This window comes from Solanum stenotomum, chromosome 3 (genome assembly GCF_019186545.1).
Source record: "Solanum stenotomum isolate F172 chromosome 3, ASM1918654v1, whole genome shotgun sequence".
Taxonomy (NCBI): Eukaryota; Viridiplantae; Streptophyta; class Magnoliopsida; order Solanales; family Solanaceae; genus Solanum; species Solanum stenotomum.
In genome coordinates this window covers 1945406-1966764 of record NC_064284.1, presented here as the reverse complement: position 1 = coordinate 1966764, position 21359 = coordinate 1945406, and the positions used below count along the sequence as shown (strand labels likewise).

General features: G+C 31.1%; 3 protein-coding genes across 5 annotated transcripts; 2 read left to right on the top strand and 1 right to left on the bottom strand.

Annotated features, from left to right (window-relative positions):
- Positions 1 to 687: 687 nt before the first annotated feature.
- Positions 688 to 2034, top strand: LOC125860101 (uncharacterized). The gene has a single exon (XM_049539998.1). It carries the CDS (start codon positions 808 to 810, stop codon positions 1732 to 1734), a length of 927 nt encoding a protein of 308 aa, XP_049395955.1. The 5' UTR covers positions 688 to 807; the 3' UTR covers positions 1735 to 2034.
- Positions 2035 to 3281: 1247 nt separating this feature from the next.
- LOC125860091 (probable LRR receptor-like serine/threonine-protein kinase At1g05700) lies at positions 3282 to 7586 on the top strand. The gene is made up of 14 exons (XM_049539985.1): positions 3282 to 3363; positions 3444 to 3993; positions 4078 to 4550; positions 4736 to 4871; positions 4958 to 5029; positions 5262 to 5333; positions 5431 to 5502; positions 5733 to 5813; positions 6065 to 6222; positions 6303 to 6532; positions 6602 to 6728; positions 6805 to 6867; positions 6973 to 7162; positions 7250 to 7586. Exons 1-14 carry the CDS (start codon positions 3282 to 3284, stop codon positions 7584 to 7586), a joined length of 2643 nt encoding a protein of 880 aa, XP_049395942.1.
- A 5316-nt stretch (positions 7587 to 12902) lies between these two features.
- On the bottom strand, positions 12903 to 14579 carry LOC125860097 (transcription factor bHLH87). 3 transcript variants are annotated; one of them, XM_049539993.1, is made up of 3 exons: positions 14558 to 14579; positions 14330 to 14455; positions 12903 to 14133 (listed from the first exon to the last, which is right to left on the bottom strand). In XM_049539993.1, exon 3 carries the CDS (start codon positions 14115 to 14117, stop codon positions 12969 to 12971), a length of 1149 nt encoding a protein of 382 aa, XP_049395950.1. In that variant the 5' UTR covers positions 14118 to 14133; positions 14330 to 14455; positions 14558 to 14579; the 3' UTR covers positions 12903 to 12968. The 3 variants fall into 3 exon arrangements, with proteins under 3 accessions (XP_049395950.1, XP_049395951.1, XP_049395949.1); XM_049539994.1 differs by lacking the exon at positions 14330 to 14455 and having other exon boundaries at positions 14558 to 14578; XM_049539992.1 differs by lacking the exon at positions 14558 to 14579 and having other exon boundaries at positions 14330 to 14514.
- Positions 14580 to 21359: the final 6780 nt, after the last annotated feature.

The following is a 21359-nucleotide window of genomic DNA, read 5'->3' as shown; positions in this document are numbered from 1 at the left end:
AATTGAAGACAACAACTTTTTCTATTTAGTTTTGCTAGAGAGTAGTTTTTTCCGATTTCTTATTGGAGGTAAGTTAATCAACATTGCATAAATTTAAGAAACAAAGAAAACTTTAATTTATTTTCAAAAAAGTGCTAAAAATAAGTAATTTTACAACCTCGGGAATAATTGCTATCATATAATTTTACATATGAAATTCAAAACTCTATGATAATAGCTAGTATTCATTCAGTTATAACTAAAAAGTGGTCAAATAACAATATTACTGCTCCATTCATATCGTTTATTTTAAGTCAGGTCAGTTGAAAAATAGCATTAATTATGAATTTTTGAATTCTAAAATATTAATTATTTTTTAAAATACAAAGCTAAAAAAATATGACTATTTATGAATTTACCCACGTTTTCTGACACGTCCTAATATATGGCTAATGAAATACTTCTGATTTATCAGAATAATTATAGTTATTAAACAAAAGCATCGAAGCCTACAGAAAATTCAAAAAAATTCTCACCTAAGGGGTAGGGTCTTTCCTTCCCCAGAACCTTTTACCAACATAATTTATCTCCAAAAATAAACAAATTTTACTCTCTAAATTCCACAAAATATATTACTACTAACAATTAATCCCTTATGTTGTTAAGGCATTGATGAAACCTGAGCAACTTTGTCTCTGGAGGTAAATATAATATGTTGGTCGCTAATTCCTATTTCTATTGATATTTCATGATTCAAAGGATGTAGATTAATTGACATTCATGTAGCATATAGCCATGAATTCTATGTATTTTTCAAGTATCTGAGAAATGCCTCATCGTGTTACCGCGAGGGCAAAATCATTTTCTTCTCAACCATCAATTGCTCAAAAATTAAAAGATGATCCTGTAGATCCTAAAAATGCTCAGGGTAGCGTTACATGTGTTTACCAATCTCATATCGGTGGATATTGGCGTAATGTGACTGTTATATGGAGAAAAAATATGATGAATCATTGCCTTACCATATCTGTTGATAGCGTAGAAAATGAAGATCATCAAACTTGCAAGATTGATCTAAAACCTTGGCATTTTTGGGCTAAAAAAGGTTACAAGACATTTGAGGTTGATGGACATCAATTGGAGGCTTATTGGGATTTAAGATCAGCAAAATTTTCTGGTAGTCCTGAACCATTTAAAGATTTTTATGTTGCGTTAATTGCAGAGGAAGAAGTTGTTTTATTATTAGGTGATTACAAGAAAAAAGCTTATAAGAGAACAAAATCAAGGCCAGCTCTTGTAGATGCATTGTTGTTTTACAAAAAAGAACATGCTTTTGGTAAGAAAAGTTTCTCAACAAGGGCTAAATTTGAAAACAATAAAAAAGAAAGTGATATTGTTGTAGAAAGTTCAACTTCAGGGCCAAGAGATCCTGAAATGTGGATAAGTATAGATGGGATTGTTTTGATTCACATAAAGAATTTGCAATGGAAATTCAGGGGAAATCAAACGGTACTAGTTAACGAGCAGCACGTACAAGTGTTTTGGGATGTGCATTCTTGGTTGTTTTGTGAACCTGGTTCTACTCATGGATTGTTCATTTTTAAGCCAGGGGTGTCTGAATTGGAAAGTGACAGAGACGGAAGTAGCGTTGGAGGTGACAGTGATTGTAGCGATCATACTAAGTATTATTCAACGTTGAGTCACTCCAGAGCCTCTCCTTTTTGCCTTTTCTTGTGCGCGTGGAAGATTGAGTAACAATGAAAGAGAGAAGGAGAACATGTGTAGGTGGTATGGAAGTCCTAAGGGGAGGTATGATGCGGAGACGGATACAAATTGTAAACTTGATGAGTTCAACCTTTAAAGGTTCTCAGAATTTAAATTTGTTGTTGTTTAAGTGAAATTTCACGTGTATATTTATGTATTGTATCGAAAACAATTAGTTTAATTGAACTCGTCAAATTCAAGGTCCGTTCGCTTTTGGATCAGGATGCTTGGCTAAAATGGTACACCACAAATTTTAGCCTGAGCTTTTTTGTTCCAAAGTGATTGCCTCTGCATCAAAGAAAAACTCTTGTGGGATTTGTTTGAGTAAGTTTATGGGTTTCGTTTTTTCCTTTTTATTATCCTTCTCCAAGTCTCTGTGACTTTTGTAAGTTGTGTTCTGTATATTATTCAGCAATATGACACCAGTATTAGAACATCAAATGGTTGACATTTTTTTCGATGTCTTTTATTCAAATTTGGAGCTTGAAATCTCATGTTCCTCTGTCAACATGATCCATAAATTTGTTCATATAGTTATGATTTTAATCTCGCGCTATGTAAGTATCTTTCTTATAGATGTACGTACATAAACCATCCGGAGTACTTCATGATTAAATTGATATTATCGTTTTTCATTGTCATTGTCACAATTTTTCCCTCTTGAAATACTTTAGACCAAGCAGTGGTTGACGTAATCAAATCTAAAAATATTTAGTTAAATTCTATCCTATAGTGCTATTTGAGAATTTTCTATGTTTGTAATTCAGCGGAGAAACTGAAAATGGAGAAATCACAGATATTTTAATGGGATTTCAACTCCAATTCATGTTCTAAAAGTAAAATGTTTACTTAGTCTCTTTTAGTTGACTAGACCAGGCCCCTGTAAACTAGTTGTGATTGTTTTTTGGAATGTGCATGTTCCATGGTGTTGAAGGGGAGCATTGAAACAACGATAAAATTGTCTTCCTATGACTTATAGATCACAGTTCGAGCTTTGGAAACAGTCACTAATGTTTGTATTAGAGTAGACTGTTTATATCACATCCTTTTAAGTGCGGCCTGCTAAAAGCAGGATACTTTGTGCACCGAGCTGCTTCTTTATATGCTTTTTCGTGTTAGTTTAGACTAGTGTTTGTCTTCTTGAGCTGTCACATTCACTCTATCTTTTATAACTTTGATGCCGCATTTGCTTGATGTCATTAAATAGAATTTTCTTACTTCATCAGAAAAAAGAATCTAATGAAACTTAATTATCAAGATCGTCATCATTAGCAAAGTCAATCTCTCTCATGAACTAAGCTTAACTATTTTAATCCTCACTTCACTTTCTGGCATACGATGGCTACTGATAAAATAGATTGCTAAGAATAGTTCCTGTACGGGATAATTCTAAAGTCGTAACTTCTTGTGAATTTATAAAAACAAAATAATTAGTGACGCAACCAGGATTATGCATATAATTAAGCTTGTTAATTACTCCCTGTTCTAGTAATCAAGAATCTAAAGTTCTGGCTTAGCTTCAACACTGAAATAGTGAAATGACGGAAGACTTGATTTTTATCTTTCTAATTTGTATTTCTCTCTTTGCACTTGAAGCTAACGCCCAAATTGATCAATCAGGTATATATAATTTCGTCTTTCAACTCATTTTTATTTTTGATTGAATGATACTTCTAATTATATTCTTCAATTTTATTCAGGATTCGTAAGCATAGATTGTGGAATTCCTCAAGGTTCCAACTACACCGATGTAGCTACAGGACTACAGTATGTATCCGATTCAGGTTTCATCGATACAGGTAGTAACGCTACTATCTCTAGTGAGTTTCATTCCGATGGCCTGGAACAACAGTTGTACACCCTCACAAGTTTTCCTGAAGGAAAACGAAATTGCTACACCATTAGAGTTCCAGAAGGAAAAGGAAAAAAATACTTGATCAGGGCAAGTTTTTTATATGGAAACTACGATGGAAAGAATCAGCTACTGATCAATTTTGATCTTCATCTCGGAGTTGACTTTTGGGCAACGATTCAAATAGTCAATGCTTCAGTTCCGTTATATGGAGAGATCATACACATTCTCTCATCGGATTTTGTACAGGTTTGTCTAGTAAATAAGGATCGAGGAACACCATTTATATCCGCACTTGAACTGAGACTCTTGAACACAACCATATACAAGACCACATCCGGCTCACTACAAACATTCGTACGTCTTGATCTTGGCTCAACAGCCACTCAATTAGTAAGGTAAATACACTTTGTTTTCTTTCAAATTCATCCTCTATAACAACATTTTATTACTAGTAACGTACGGTCAAAAAAATTCATCAGGTACCAAGATGACATATATGATCGTTTATGGTGGCCATATAATAATGTGGCAAACACGATATCATTGAGTACGACTTCAACCATTGATAACACCAACAGTTATTTACCGCCGTCAAAGGTGCTGAGCACAGCAATAACAGCAGATAATGACACTGATGGAATATCACTTTGGTGGGAACCTGCAAATTCGACAGATGAGTACTATATCTACTTGCACTTTGCAGAGATTGAAGCCAACCATGTGAATAGGCAATTCAACATATATTTTGATGGAGAGTTGTATAAGGGAGCATTTGCTCCGGACTATATGTCCGTAACCACAGTTTTATCAACATCAGCTCTAAAGCCAAAAGACAGGCACCAAATTTCCCTCAACAAAACGGGAAATTCAATTCGTCAACCCACCATTAATGCCATCGAGTTGTATAAAGTAGTCAAGCAAATCATAAACCCTCAAACAAATGACTTAGATGGTAAGTTTATGTGCGCGCACACAAACACCTCACTTTTCAGAAATAATAAATACTTTTTAACTCGCAAGTCGTAAAAGCTTGGTCAAACAAGCTATGCCTTAAGTTTGAATGGATTGAAAGGATTAATAATACTACTAGTTTTTATTTCGAATCCACTAATTATTTGACATTAATTTTGCTATTAGTTGAGGCTATTATGAATGTCAAATCAACGTACGGGGTTAAAAAGAACTGGCAAGGAGATCCATGCGGCCCTGTAGCTGACATTTGGAAGGGCGTCACGTGCAATTTTGATGGGGATCTCCCCACAATTATATCCGTGTATTTTCCTTATATACTCTAAACATGTTTCTTCTAATTTTGCTCTTTGGAGGATGAAACTAACATATAGTTAATTTGTTGCGTAGAGACTTATCTTCAAGTGAATTACAAGGGACAATATCGCCTGATATAACAAGTCTCACAAATCTAGAAACGTTGTAAGTATCTACATACTGCAAGCTTTATCACTTGCACCAAACTAGAAAATAAAGAACTTGTACGAGGCTACTTATTGTTTCACAAATTAGTGGACCCAAATCATGTATTTTTGGGTCGAACAAATTTTTAATTCACCAATTTGTGAAACAAATGAAGTCTCGAGGCTTAAAATAAAATTTTCACTTATATATTAACTATAATTTTTATGACATTCTTGTGTTTCTGTTAAAGGAACTTGTCAAGCAATCAGCTGACGGGAGAGGTGCCTGCCAATCTCTCACAACTAGCCTTCTTACAAGAGCTGTAATTTACTCTCCTATAACTCATTTAGTCTCAATTTATGCGGCACAGTAGCAATTAATATGATTTTTATGACATTATTGTTGTGTTTCTGTTGAAGGGACTTGTCAAACAATCAGCTGACGGGAAAGGTCCCTGCCAATCTCGCACAACTACCCTTCTTAAAAAAGCTGTAATTTACTCACTCATGACCTCTAAAATTACTACCTCTGTATCAATTTATGCGGCACAATTCCAAATATGATTTTAAAATATTTTAAGTTGTTAATTATTTTGATATATATTAATTTTATGTTCAATTCACGATCAAAGTTTGTACTTTTGAATTGTGTCACATGAATTAGAACAGAAGGGGTATTTATTTAATTAGAACACAGAGTAATTTGGTTATCTTTGTGACAGATACTTGAAAGGAATCAGTTTCTCCGAAAAAATTCCTGAAGAATTGCTGGCAAAATCAAAAAATGGATCACTCGATTTGAGGTTTTGTTCCACTCTCAGAATCCATGAATTAATTTATGAGTATACAAAAAACATCTAAGATTGATTTAGAAAATTATCTCCCCTATGATCGATATTAATTTCTCATATAATTGGTCACAGGTTAAATTGTGTAATCAACTCATCTAAAATTAAAGTCTGATGTTATATTGAATTGTTATCAAGTCGTTAGATATTGAAGTCACACTTTTATTTACTTATAATTACATTTCAATTATTTTTTTGTCATACAGGTATGATGAATTTCCTCCTCCAAAAGATAGTAATGAAGCTAGTAATAACCTTAGTGCTGGTGCACTAGCAGGAATTATTGCATCCGTGGTGGTCTTGGGCATCTTGGCTTTACTACTACTTCTTTGGTTTATAATTCGAAAGATGAAAAACAAAAAAGGTGAGCAAATCATAAAATCGATGAATACTTGCACGATGATTTGATATTGAAGAAATAAATCTAATTAATTTCTGTAACAGGGAAGATCACTGGGACAGAAAGAACAGTAGAGAGTCCAAACATTGCATTGGAGTTGAAAAACCGGCAGTTCACATACTCACAGGTCTTGCACATGACAAATAACTTCCAGAGAGTCCTTGGTAAAGGAGGTTTTGGAACAGTTTATCTTGGCTATGTCGATAACCGTGACGTGGCTGTTAAGATGCTGTCCCCATCTTCAGTTCAAGGGTTCAAGGAATTCCGGGCTGAGGTAAACCGAAGAAGTATTTTTTTAGTACATAAGATATTATATTTAGTTAACACGAATTTGACTTGACAGGCTAGTCTCCTGATGAGCATACATCATAAGAACTTGATTTCTATAGTTGGGTATTGTGTTGAAGGCACCCACATTGGTATTATTTACGAATACATGGCCAATCGAAGCTTAGACATGCAACTATCAGGTACCTGATTTATTTATAGTCAAATAAATGTTCTTTTAGATCACACATTTCACAAGTCTTTAATCGTTGCGTGCAGATAGAAATCCAAATGCTTTAACATGGGAGGAAAGACTTCATATAGCATTGGATGCGGCACAAGGTATATATATACACCACTAGATGAAAATAATTTCAGTCGAGTTTTAGAATGATTAATTATATATTTGACGTGTTTCTTTTAATTTTAACTGAAAAAATAATGAAGGATTGGAGTATCTACATCATGGTTGCCAGCCACCAATAATACACAGAGATATCAAGTCTAGTAATATTCTATTAGATGATAAATTCCAAGCAAAACTTGCTGATTTTGGTTTGTCAAGGACTTTACCAACTGGAGAGGGAAGTCATGTTACCACCATAATCGCGGGTAGTCCAGGCTATCTTGACCCTGAGTACGTGCTCTCTCATTTTATTATTAGTCTGTCTCAAAAAGAAAACGACTATGTATATCTAATTTTTACTCTCGAATTGACCTGCAGTTACTATAGGACAAATAAGCTAACGGAGAAAAGTGATGTATACAGTTTCGGTGTGGTTCTTTTGGAAATAGTAACAGGACGGCATTTACTAGGAAAACATGACAAGATTTATGTAATAACGTGGGTCAATGGTATGATTAATGATAACGGAGATGTTTCAAAAATAATCGATCCAAGATTAGGAGGAGAAGTTGATGTGAATTCGGCAAAGAGAATTGTGGCATTAGCAATGGCTTGTGTTTCTCTTGAACCAACAAATAGACCAGCTATATCTGTCGTTGTCACAATAATAAAGCAATGTTTAAGGCAGATGATTGATAATTATGACTCTAATTGAAGAACACAAAATTTGGATAATGTCCTCCATCGATCCTAGGATGAGATCGATGATCGTGTGTTTATTTGGTTGTGCAATACGTTGTTTTGTTTCATGTAATTTATGTACAAATACTGTATTTTAAATCAGTGAGTGCAGAGTACTATCACATTGATAGAAGTGTAATGAATATGTGTAAACAAAACCAATAACTTAAACGATCAAAATTGCAAATTCATAAACTTCAAATTCTGACTCCACCTCTGCTAACTGATATAGCTTTGTATAAAGAGATTATTCTATTGAAATTATCAAATGACTTAAAATAGATCTCCTTAAATAAACTAATTAAACAAACTGGGTACTTAAATTCCTTATCATTATTCAGCATTGATTTGATTATAAAATTGAGAGCAACGTCACAATTTTTATAACCGAGTACAATATTCTTAGAGTGCATCATCAACGTATATATAATAGTTCCAGCAGCTTCCTTATAGTTTGTTCGATCGATGTCTTTAATTTGTTTATCCCAAGGTCAACACCATTTTTTATGTACGACTTTAGAAAAATCAAACACGCGTCATCTTTCATGATTTGCTAAAATACTTGCACATGTTTTAAGTTTTATAGTATTTTATAAAGAATGTTACAGATATATAATGTTCGATCAACTGGTTTATCATATGATTGAAATATGCACAAAACATATATATGATGTACATGTTTTGGTATGTTTATTATATATATGTTAAATATCGAGTATATATTTTGTACCTATTTTGTAAAGTAGTTGGCAGAAGTGTTTAGGGCAATATTCTCATATGATAAATGGAAAAAAAAGGATCTCAGAGCATTGGGACCAGAAGCCTTATAGTGGATATGGGCCTGGAGGCATGGAAAATTTAGCGGGTCAAATCAACTGCTTTAGGGCCTAGTTTGCCCATTGTGCGCTCCAAAATATGTCAAACTTCTCGCGGGCCGCTAGATTTGTTGGAGTCTTGGCCCAACATTCTTGGGACTACCTCGAAATAGACCTATCACCGATACTATGCTTCAAAACTGCAATAAAATGCTTGAATTTCAATCATATGTTTATCTGAAGTTTGTATTGTCAAATCTAAACTTAGATATCGTATATCTAGATTGTTTCGAATTGGGTAAACATCAAAAGTTAGAAATTGGGTACATGTTATATAGCGATATTATTTTCAAATACAAAATCCCATAAAAAAATAAAATAGAAATAGTAAACATAATAGATATAATAAGGCTCTATAGCTATAGTTTCGATATTTGTGCTTCATAGCTATAGTTTTATTTGCTATGAAAGTTGTTGTTGCGAATATACGAATTTTGTATTTATACATTTAGGAATTTTTCAAAACTCCGTTCGTATATTTTGCTTGCCAATATACAAACAAAGTAATTTATTATGAATTTTCCATAAATCGTATACAATAGCTAGGGTAAGCATATACAAAAATCTGGATTTATACAATCCGGAACCGAATTTACAAATTTCTGAATTTATACAAATCATGCAAATCGCAAGAATTAGGGTAAGCATATACAAAAATAAAAAGAATGATAAAAAAAAATAGTTAAAACATAAAAAAAATGATAAATAGTTTTTTTTTATCATTATTTTTCTTGTTAATTCTCTCGTTTGTTCTCATGTATCTAGCAAGATGTTTCTAACTTATCATATAATTAGTGTACAAAATTCTAAAAAGTTGACCACAACTTACATTAAATATTTTTCCACTTATGCTTGCAAGGCGCTGACAGCCTTGAGCCTTGTAAGGCTCATTGCGGCTGAGCCTTGCATGGCTCATGGGTTTTTGTGCCTCATTTTTGAAACCCTAATTTAGACGCCGTTACAAATTGTTGCCCTTAATTAATTGAGTTGCCCTTTTGAAGTTTTTAAAAAGATTTGTTGTCCTTTTGATTTCGGTCACGCGAAAATCAACTAGGACAAGTAGATAGTCATATCACAATCGGTTTAACTAAAAGCAAAGTCAAATGTTCATTCCTATCCATAAAAATACACAAATAAATTTTTGACTTTGATATTTGCTAAAAACGGTTATGCTATGACTCTAGTTGTCCAGCTAGTTGGTTCATACCAATTTAAAGACATCATAGATGATAGACGACTAGCCACCACTAAAAGTTGTAGTGATCGACAATTATTATTTCTTTTTAATCAGAAATTTTGAATTTAGAATTAAAGAATAAAATCATTTTAATAATATACGATGTATTTATGTATGAATTTGAATTAGTTAGGTCCAATGCAGATATCGAGTAAAACGAAAAAAAAAATCATGGCTAGCCAAAAATGAGCACCTTATAATATGTTGATTTTGTGGACATTATACACAATTTGAAATAGAACAAGTAGGGAATTATTACAAGTCAAGTAACAGAACTTTCTATATTTAGTAAACAAAATCTGTAACCTCTTAATTCTATCCAATCAAATAAGTCCAATTATCCCAACCCCTCTTGCAGCAATACTACCAAAGATTCTTTGGCGAAGACTCAAACCCCACATTTTTTTTTTCAAAGATTCACCACTTTGCCTTCTACCATCATCCTACTCGTCATCAACAAGAATTAATATATTGAATTCATTAAATTCAAATCTTGAATCATTCCTCCCATGTAATCATGTATCTTTTATCAAGATAAGTATCAGAGATGAAAACAAATTGCCTATCAATTTGATTGATATTTATATCACATTAATAGATGCATGATTTGTACATATTTTTCTATACACTATTATCATTTAATCATATTTGATTGATATGTTATCATCATATATATAAAAGAAAAAAGACATAAAGTCACCATTAAAGTTGTCTCGAATATTTTCAAAAAGATATCTTAACTTTGCGGGTGTTCTATAACCCATTGAACAACTTCAAAATAGTATATACACCCTATTTTTCACCCAGTACCACTTATACAAAAATATTTGTAAGACACGCACTAATAGTCACTTGTCACGTGTTAAAAGTAAATTTTTAATTATTTTTATTTGATTTCTTTGGTTTTCTTTTTCATTTATTCTTTTTATCTTTCTTCTTCACCTCAATTTTTGTTCCATTCTTTTTTTCTTTTTTTATCTTCTTCTATTCCATTCCCTTCATCGTTTTCTTGGGAAATTTTATTTCATGTTCTTTTGTTGGTGTCTTGCAATGGACTTTTCTTTACACTTTGTGTCCCTTTAGCAGCCAACATTCATTTTTGCCTACTTAGCTACCACCAATTAATTTATTTATGAAAATAAATATCACCAAATAATCAAAATCTAAATACTCAAAATATATTACCAAGCAAAATTTGAAATTTAAATCACCACCTTCTCCAACTCCTTACTCCCAAATTGATTTTTTCATAGTTTTACTATTCCCAAATTCCAATCTTGATTTGTAGGAGGAACTAATTTGTTTTTCAAAAAGAAGAAGAAGAAGAAGAATGAACACAATAAAATTAGTTTTCTTAAAAAAACAATGATCAGAAAGAAAAAAAAATAAAAAATGAAGGAAGACATGGATGCCCCAAGAAATATGGTAAGCTAATGATGGTAGGGAAGATGAGAAAAAAGATTTGAAAAAATAAAAATATTCTTAATAAAATAAAAAAAAATTAATACATGGGTTTTTATGTTTTTTTTTTAAAAAAAAAAGTCAAATTGGGGTGCCAAATGGCAAGTTTACGTTGGTCTGAAGTTGTATCAAGAGTCTTCACGCGATTATATTTTTGTGACAATATGAGTGATGTTAAAATTAGTCAAAATGGTATATTTATTGTGGATTTAGATACTTTCGTGGGGAAATAGGACACCTGCAAAGTTGAGATATCTTTTTGAAAATTCGGGACAACTTCAATGATGACTTTATGTATTTTCTCTATATAAAATTAACTCATATGACTTTATGTAAATATCAGATAAGTATCTAGCGGTTAGCATTTTTTTGCCTCCTCTTTTGCATAAAAACATTGTGATAATCAGGATTAAAATAAAGAGCAAGTGCCAAAAAGGAAGAATAAACGTGGGTAGCAATAAGGATTAGGAGTGAAAAACCCGAGGGGCACGCTTTGGATCGAATCAAGGAGACAGGACCACTGACTAGGATTCACTAATTTTACATTAAAATAAGGTGCACACTTTTCTAACATCTCTAACTAAGTACAAAAATCTGAAATTAAATATAATTAAACTTGCAGGTACAAAGTGGTAATCACTTTTTATGTTCTCCAATATCTTAATCATAGCCCTAATTATTACTTATGGCCTTTTGAGATCTTCACCTTATGGAACTCATTATGATGCTCATTATTGAAGCTTTAAGAGTATGCAATAATGAGTTCATCATGATATAATATTGGATCAAGATTATTTAGTTAGGCAGTAAAGATAACTTTCTGAGTTATATCATGATGAAATAATCATGAGTCTGAGTGTTGATAACATTAATTTTTTTTTCAAAATTGCTTAAAACAGAGAGTTACATATATATTTTCTTTTTTATCTAACCTATATACAGGAGAGGTGGAGCTAGAGGTGCAGGAATTCATCCAAACCCTTTAATTTATCGAAAAAAATGTATTTTATATATAACATAAAGTTAATTTGTTTTTACGTATATATTAGATATTGAAATTCTCTCAACTTTTTTATATGTTTGTCTTTTTTATATTTTGAAGCTTTCCTTAGTGAAACTCATGATTAAGCCGCTAATATATATCGGCAATATAAATAACTTTTACACTAGCTATTAGATGTATTTTTTTACTTATTGAAGCATGTTATTTACTTTATTCTCTAAGCTCTCTTTTTTCCATTCACTAATCAAAATCCAGCAGTCATGCTTTTGACTCATTTTCTCATTGAACGAAAGGTACAAATAAATCAGAATGATAAAATGTATTATGTGAAATCTTCATTTCACGTGTCTACCATTTCACCACCAAAACATCTTGAAAGTGAATAGTTAACAAAGACAAATCAAATCTCAAGTGCGTTCAAGATCAAAATTACTTGTTTGTAGCATAATTATTGCTCGCCAATTCATGAAGCATAAATCAAATTCAAATTACTCAAACTCAAGCTCCATCAAGTAAGATGTACTAGAATAACGTATGTTAAATGTACGCTACAGAGTACAGACTACCATTCTAATTGAACAAGTCCTTATTTGTTCCATGCAAAGAAATAAAAATTATCAACTTCTTACGTACTAGAAATAATTCTTAGTCCCATCTTATAGAAAACTGAGGGGAGGAAGAATAACAACAAAAAACAAAGACTTTTTTTTAAAAAAAAAAAAAAAATTAACTTAAAAAGTTTTTACATTGTCCCTTTCCTCAAAGCAAAAAAAAAGCATGTCAACTCTTTGGTTGATGAATTTGATTAGGGTTTTGTAGTGGAAAATGTGGTAATTGCATGGGAATTGGGTAATTAAATGGTACTATTGAAGTAAAAGGATCTTGTTTTTGCCCTATTACTTCCAATGCTTTCACTTGTGACCTCAAAAATTTCAAATAATTTGCTGCTTCATCAAGCATTGATGCTGTATCCATTTTACTTCCTCCTGGTACTAGCCTTTGTAAAACCCTAATCCTTTCACTTATCCTTTCTCTCCGTTGCCTCGCCGCGACTGTCTGAGGATCCGTTGATATCTTTACATTCTTCCGTTTAGGCTTTTCTAGTGCTTCAGCACCGAAATCAACCGGCCTGAATGCTGCAGCTCGGTATATCATTTCTTTCATCTGTGCAATCGCCTCCGGATCGGGCTCTTGATCAATTGACGATACTGATGAACTAGCTTGTTGGAAATTGATGTTTGATGAACTTGGACGCTTATTCGTCTCAATTAACCTCGCCTTCTTGGATTTGGATTGTTTTTCCGAAATTAGCTGAAAATTACCACAATTTGACTGGAATAGATTGAACTCGCTCGAAGAGTTCGCCAGAGATGATTGTGAAACTGCTTCATCGAGTTCATAAGATTTTCGTTTTCTTTGATTTTGTTCTTCTTCCTGTATCTTATGGTCAGTAGGCAGACAGGTCAAAATCTGTTGATAACCTGCAGGCGGATTAATTCCGGCAGACTCTCCGGAATTCCACAAGCTATTCGAATCAGCAAAAATTACGGACATGCCATCGTCTTCGACTGATGTGTCCGTATTGTTGGTGGTGGTGGTTGCTGATAATAAACAATCAATGGATTCTAGAGATACAGTATTGGAGATTAGCCCAGTTGCCGGCTTAACACCGAAATCGGACATTAGGCCTAACGGATTATTATCACTGATGTAATTGTTAGGCATATTGAGTATTGGGGAAGAAGAAAAGCATACATCAGTACAATCCCGGGTTAGATCTGCTGCTCCGGCTTTAGCCGCCATAGAATCAGCAGCCAATCTATTAGCAGCTTCTTGGCGTTGTGGCATGTTCCAATTTGAAATTACATGTATTGGATCAAATGAAGATCCAAAATTAAAAGAAGTTTCATTCCAGTCCAAATTCTCCATTACCGCTCTTCAATACCTGAAAAATGTGAGTCATGGATTAAAACATGAAAAATCACTAAAATTTCAAGGATGTATTAATTCGTTGATGGATTCAATGGCAATAACGAAGTAAATATTGAACCCATCGACTTTGAATTATGGATCAATTAATGAACTTTTCTAGATATTACGGTGACAATCAAGATTGAAATTTAAAGAAAACAACAACTTACAATTAAGTTAGCTGCAGACTGCAGGAAAATTAAACGTTGCGCTTCAGTGACAGAATGAAACTCTGTATTATTTAGTGAAATGCAGAAGTAGTGGCTCTAACAACCATATTCTTGATTCATATAAATCTGTGATAATATACAAAAATAGATTTTGCTAACGTCAGTTTTAGCTACAATTTGTCTAGTTGTATAAATGATTAATTAGCAGATGAAAATTCAGAAATTTACCATATAACAGAAAACTGGAAGAGTTTGTTTTAGCTGCAATATTGGAATACCAAAATACTTGACCCCTTTTGCAATATGTTGTTTGGAAGAACATTAGCTAATTACTATTTATATATGGAAAAGGAAGAAAAAAGAGTAGTATATATTTTAATTGGGAAAATATTGGTCGCACAGGAATAAAATATTTTATATTATATAAGTTCAAAGAGTTGACAGGAGATGTAATGTTTTTTATTATTTGTGGGGATAGCTGTGGGGAGCTTCGATTATTATATATTTAAATTCACGATTTTAAAATTGCAGACGAAAAGTATTTACTATTCGAACAATACAAGCAACTTATTTGAATCTAGAATCTTTTAAAAATAATCTTCATCTAGTGAAGATAAAAATAAAATATTATAAATACGATATTCTTTATAATTATTAGTCATCACATACAAAATTTCATTATTGTAATCGTCTTCATCGTGGGGCTGTAAGATTATAGTTTTGCAGATGGGGAGCATGAGATTATTGAGATGCGTTCTGAATGCTAATAAAAAAGATTATATTTATTATTCTCCGTCAGTTTGAATGTTGTTTTTTTCTTAATTAATAAATAATTAAACATTTTAGGAATTGAGAAAAGCTCTGTCCACCTCCTTTTTGGTTTGCTTAGTTGCTCTAGCAATTGTTGCTCCATGCGTGCTCTAAAAAGCCCATGAAACCACATGTATTTTGAGCCAGTTTAAACTGATCAATAAGATTGTAATAAAGTGATAAATATTCTTTTATTTTTAATTTGAAATTTTGAATTTGAGCTTTATATAATAAAATTAACTTTATTATTAGAAAGAGCTTCACTCTAAATACATATGAATTACTTGATATAAATTCGTGTTTAGTCGAGTTTAAATATAAATATTAATGTGTAAAAACTAAAAAAAGATAAAGCCGATTTAAATTATATATATTAACCTTGTGAAAAATATGTTTTCAACTACTAAGTTATCTAAGTTTAATCAATATCTATACATAATTATTCATAAAAAGTAATTAGCAATCTGAAAAATAAAGTAAAAAACAAGCTATAATAGCTTAAAATATATTTATAATAATCAATATTAGAAAAAGATTTACACAATTGATACATATAAGCTAAGCAGAGGAGGAGAAAACTTAAAGCAGAAGGTACTAATTTAATAAAATTTAATAACCGTTTAAATTTTGAATTCATCTCTATCTTGGTAGTCTTTATCCGTCGAAGCAACTTTAGGCTTTGGCAATTTTTTCAAATCTTTCTAAAAGATTCCCTCTAATCATAGCTTTAATCATAACAATATTTTTGTTACTGTGACTTTTTTACTACTTTTTAGTAGTATTTTACCATCTTTTTTTAGATGATGATGACCAAGTTTACCGAGTGTCAATCATATCCTTCTAATTGGTTTGTCAGAAGAAAAAAAAGGCAAACTTTTTTGCAAATAGTAAAAAATAATTTGGAAAAAAGCAAATGACAGTCAAGGCATTTTTTAGCAAACTTTTTAGGTGTGCTTGGACTCCATTTATAAAGTTACTTTTTCAATTCCTTTTGGAGCAGTTGACTAGGCAGAGCTGTAATTTGTCACAATTTTAAACTCATTTCTAGTTCTTTTTATTTTTCCAATGTTAATTTTAGTTGAAGGAATATGTTGTTATTTTTTTAAAATACTCCTTTTGTCCTATTTTATATACTACTTTAAAAATATATTATCTTATTATGATTAAAAATAATTTAATTACTATTCAAATATCTAAGGATTATTTTAGACGATAAATTTTAAAATCATATTAAGGATCAAATAATGTCACATAATATAGAATAAAAAGAGTATATGATAATTCTCATTTCATAAGCTAAGGTTTGAGAATTCTAATAGGCCCAAAATCTATTCTTTTACAAAAATAAGCACAATATCACTAGAAGTTCTTATTCCTTTTTTCATTATCCCCGGATATATTCCTATCAACATTGTGAAAAGGGAAAAAAAATGAATTTAAAATTTAGGATTAAAAAATAATATCTTATCATTTCAATTTATGTGAATCAATTTAATTTGATAGAAAATTTAAGAATGATTTTTTTTTTTAATTTATGATGTTAAATATGTCATAAAATTTATGCGAAAGTATAACATTATAAATTTATAATCTTAACTATATCATACCATTTGTATGATTACACAAAAAAAATTATTAAAGAATAATATTTTTTTTAAAAAATTATAATGGACAAAAGAAATTAGATTGAAGAATAAGAGTAGTGGAAGAGTTGAGGAGCCAGAGAGATGTTGGCAGGCAAGAAAAATGTTAGGAGTCAGAATTCAGAAACTAAGTGAAGATATCAGAAGCTCACCAACTTGCTCCTAGGACTTTGTCTTTTCACATCTTATCTATCACTCCCACTATTTCTTGTTTTTTATCTATGATCGTGGTATTCAAATCAGCTTGTTAGCTTGTCGTATATAGACTACTTAAACATACTTATTTGCTATCTCTCATAGTCTCATAAATATATCAAAGCTTAGGATAGATGAGAAATAATCACTTATTGATATTTTTATTTTTACTGAAATTTAAATTGGTAGAACGACTTTTCAAATGAAAAATGTGTAATTTTTTTAAAAATTGATTAAAAATAAAAATATGACATATAAATTGAAATAGAAAGAATAGTATTTTTGTTTTCGTTGACATTTGAAACTGGCATAAACCTCATGATTCTTTCAGTTTACTTTATTAACCACTAAATTGAATGAAATATCAATCCATTTATTCTTTATTTTATTTTATTTTATTTTTTAAACTTAGAAAGAAATAGAAAAAATATGGCAATGCATATTTAGGAGAGCATCTAAAATTTCTGAATCCTACCCACATGTGACCCATCATTACAGCTCAGTGAAATGGGTTGCCATAGCAATTTGCTTGTTTCTGTATAAACTTACCACCCATGGCCCCTTTCTATATTATCATTAAAAACAGATTGATTTGATTTTTTTCCCTACTTGTAATTGTCAACGCTCATGTTTTTCTTCACCTTCTAGTCTACTTCGTTTTTTATATTTAGATATAGAGTTGTTGAAACCAAATAATCATTTCACACCAATAATTAATTAACGTCGTAATAATTTGATTCTCTTTATTGAGGTATATATATGCTCCATTTACGTATATATTTTAACATAGTAGGAATCAGAGAAACATTTTTTAAAAACAAAAATAACATTCGAATGTTCAATTATGTCCGTCTCAATTATTTTATTGGATACTTATTACATTCTATTAATTTATAATATTAAATAATTTTACCCACATGAATTTAGCTAGATGGCTGAATTAGCTAGCTTGTACATATATCGATTATTTTGTCGGATACCTATTATTTCCTACCAACACTGTTTTTTTATCCAATAAATTTGGTGATTGTGTTAGTGCATGAACAAAATTGGACATTGATAATTGAAAGGAAAAAAAACTACTCATAAGGCGTATGATACTCTTAAGAGAGTTGGTGTAGATCTATTAAGAAAAATTGTATAGGAGATCAATGACAAATGCAATACTCAATCATCAGAATTCATCTGAACTTAATATTTTGACATGAAGCATATATTTTATGTGTAAGAATTCACAAACATTTCATGACTTGATATTTTTTTTCAAGAAAATGGAAAGGTCTTTTGGAATTTATAGCCTAAATCTTTAACAATTGTATAAATTACTTTATCGGATAAAAGAAGTATTTTAAAGTTAAGTCCTTCCTGATCATTAAAAGATGATATTCCTTTTTATAAGGATTAAACAGAAAGTATGCCACATATATTAAAATAAAAGAAGTTACAAATAGTAAATCTGAAATATTGAGAAGTTTATAAGTTTAAAATCACAGAGAATAAATTATCAGTATTCATTCATAATTTTTATCTACTTTATTTACCACTAGGCTACACTTCAACGTAAGTAAAAAAACAAAAAAAGATCTTGTGCTAACAAAGAAAAGTTGTAGCTAAGATAAGATAAAGCCAACTAGGACACAAATGATCAAAGAGAAACAAATCCCTCTTGGATGCAACAATAAAACAGAAATATGATCTCCACGTAACAGGAATTATATAGATGTTAGTTGGATCAATTTATTTTTTTCTACATTTGTTTAATTGCGTCTTTTTTTTTTCTTTTTTCTTTTTTTAACAACATCTACTTTAATGTCATCAATTTAAGTTGCTTCAAGCCTTGAAAGCTTTTGTCATTATCCGTGGGATGATGAGAAGTTTCTTTGTAATATAATACAAAATAGTTTTGGAATTTAGTTCAAGTACAAGACAACTCCAGTAAATCACAGCAATAAAAACAATCTATAAGTGTACAAAAATATTACAGTATTGATTTGATATACCGTAACAAATAACGGATATAAAAAAAATACATGTAATTCATTAAAAAATCTCCATCTAGTTCATGTTTCCATTTTTAATAGTTTTTGTTTTAGTAAAACGAATATTAGACTTAAAATTCCAAGTGCATAACACATAATGTGAAAGAAAGAAAAAATTTCTGATGGAGGAAAACATTATTACCATCCAATAATTGATTAGCAATGAGAAAATTTCAAAACTAAACTATCTAGCGGGTATTATTAGTTAAGTTGGGCCGATTAATTCCAAAGGAAAAAAACACTTTGTATCCCAAAAAGAGAAATTATTTAAAAACAGCTATCCCTTATTTTTAACTAGTAATTCACGTTTACTGCATGATATCATCAAAGTATATATACGTCTTCTATGATGGTATCAAAGAAGAAGAAGCAATGCTTTAGTGGAAATAATACTCAATTACTATTTGATACTATTAGAGTGTGTATATATATATATCTTCTAATGACATCAAATTTCAGTGATCAAAAGACTGCAATATTACCAGAGTATATGAATACTCCAATGATATCAGCAGTGGTTCATTGAATAGAAGAAAGACAGTTAGAAAAATAATTTAAATCGTGAATCCAATCAGAATAAATATATTATTAAATTGAATCTAATTTAAATAAATATTTAACCCAATGAATTTAATTTGTGTAGTTTTCCCAATTCAGATGTGTGCCGGACTGAAGAAAGCGGTCCATCAATGCACACGTCCTTACATGTCGCCATCCAAAACTAAATAAATGTCTCCCGCGTTAATAAGAGGCCGACGTGAGTTGTCAACTTGTCGGCTTCCATCAAGTCATTTTCAAGCCGATCAATCTATCGGCTCAGCGTTTTGCCCAACTGGGACCCACAAATCCGTCCTACCGTAGTCAGTATAAAATTCTTATCCTAATGTACACGTGAAAATGTACACGTGGAAGAAATTTAGTGGTTGATTACAGTATTTTCCACGTGAGAAATCAATCAGAGTTGCTGATTTGGAACCGTCAGATTTGATCATGAGAATCCCATTGATTCTTGATTGTTAATTATCATGACAGCAGTCAAATTACTTGTTTAGGTTATCTAGTTGAATTGTATTCTATTTCGTATCACATTTTGATTAGCAAAAGATTTGTGATTCTTTTGCACAAATTATAAACATAAATTCATAGGAATCTAAGTAGTATTTGTTTAATATAATGATTACTTAAAGAGGGAAAACAAATGTCTAAGACACTAGATTAGTCATTGATTAAGGAAAGTTCCAAAGTATTAAGTCTTTTCCAATAATTATTTCTTATTTTACAGGAATTAAGCATTGCAAGTAATTATTTTTGTAAATTATTAATCCTCTTAATATAAGAAAAGATTTGAGTATAGTGATAAAAGAGATCCAAACATTGATTTATACTCTGTTTGACAAAGTTTTTGAGACGTCAAAAGTGCTTGTTTTAAAAAACCAAAGTATTTTGCCAAAAACACTTTTTTGAATCTTTGATCAAGCGCTAATTGTTCCTTGAAAGTGTTTTTAAATTTGATTACTCAAACTATTTATCTCCAAAAACACTTTTAGAAATAAACTAATTTTAGAAGTTTAATCAAATAGGCACAAGTTCCGATCTTTACAGTAACATTCTAGTGTTTTTAGGATTACCCTTGTATTAGTACCTGAGTCTGGCACTAACCATAATCCAAGAATAAAAAACCACAAATTAAAAGTCTAACAATAGTAAGACATATAAAATGGAATTAATGAACAATAAATTGACCAACAATCAGATGAATTATTTTGAAGTGACTTCAAATAATAAATTGAACTTGGACGAGTTCAAACATAATGACATAGACAACGAAAACTAAGAAAGTCAACCTCAAATTGCTTAAGATCGAAGTATAATCGTTATTTGTTGTTGTCTTCATCGAATAATTTAGTCTCCCATTAAAAATGAGTTAAAGTGTAGTACAGTTTCACGAGAACTTCCAACATTAGCAAATTTGAGTCTTATTAGACCAAAAATAATTGGTGCCTTAAATGAGAAATGGCCCCATCATTGCCAACTTTGTGGAACTGTTTTCCTTAGAGTTCGTGCTCACATTTGCTAGAAATGAACAACCACACAAGTCGGCAGGGATAACACGGATACTCTGTCTGTTCATTTTTATTTGTCACTGTTTGACTTGACACACTTATTAAAAAAACAACTACAAATATAGATATTTTACTAAACAATTCCCTATTAAACCATGTTTTAAAACATGAAAAAAAATATTATTTTTTCTTAATGTCAAAAGTGATAAGAGTAAAAATAACAGAGGGTGTGCATTGGATAAAGAAAAGTCAACATCAAATCAATTCAGCATTGAAGAGG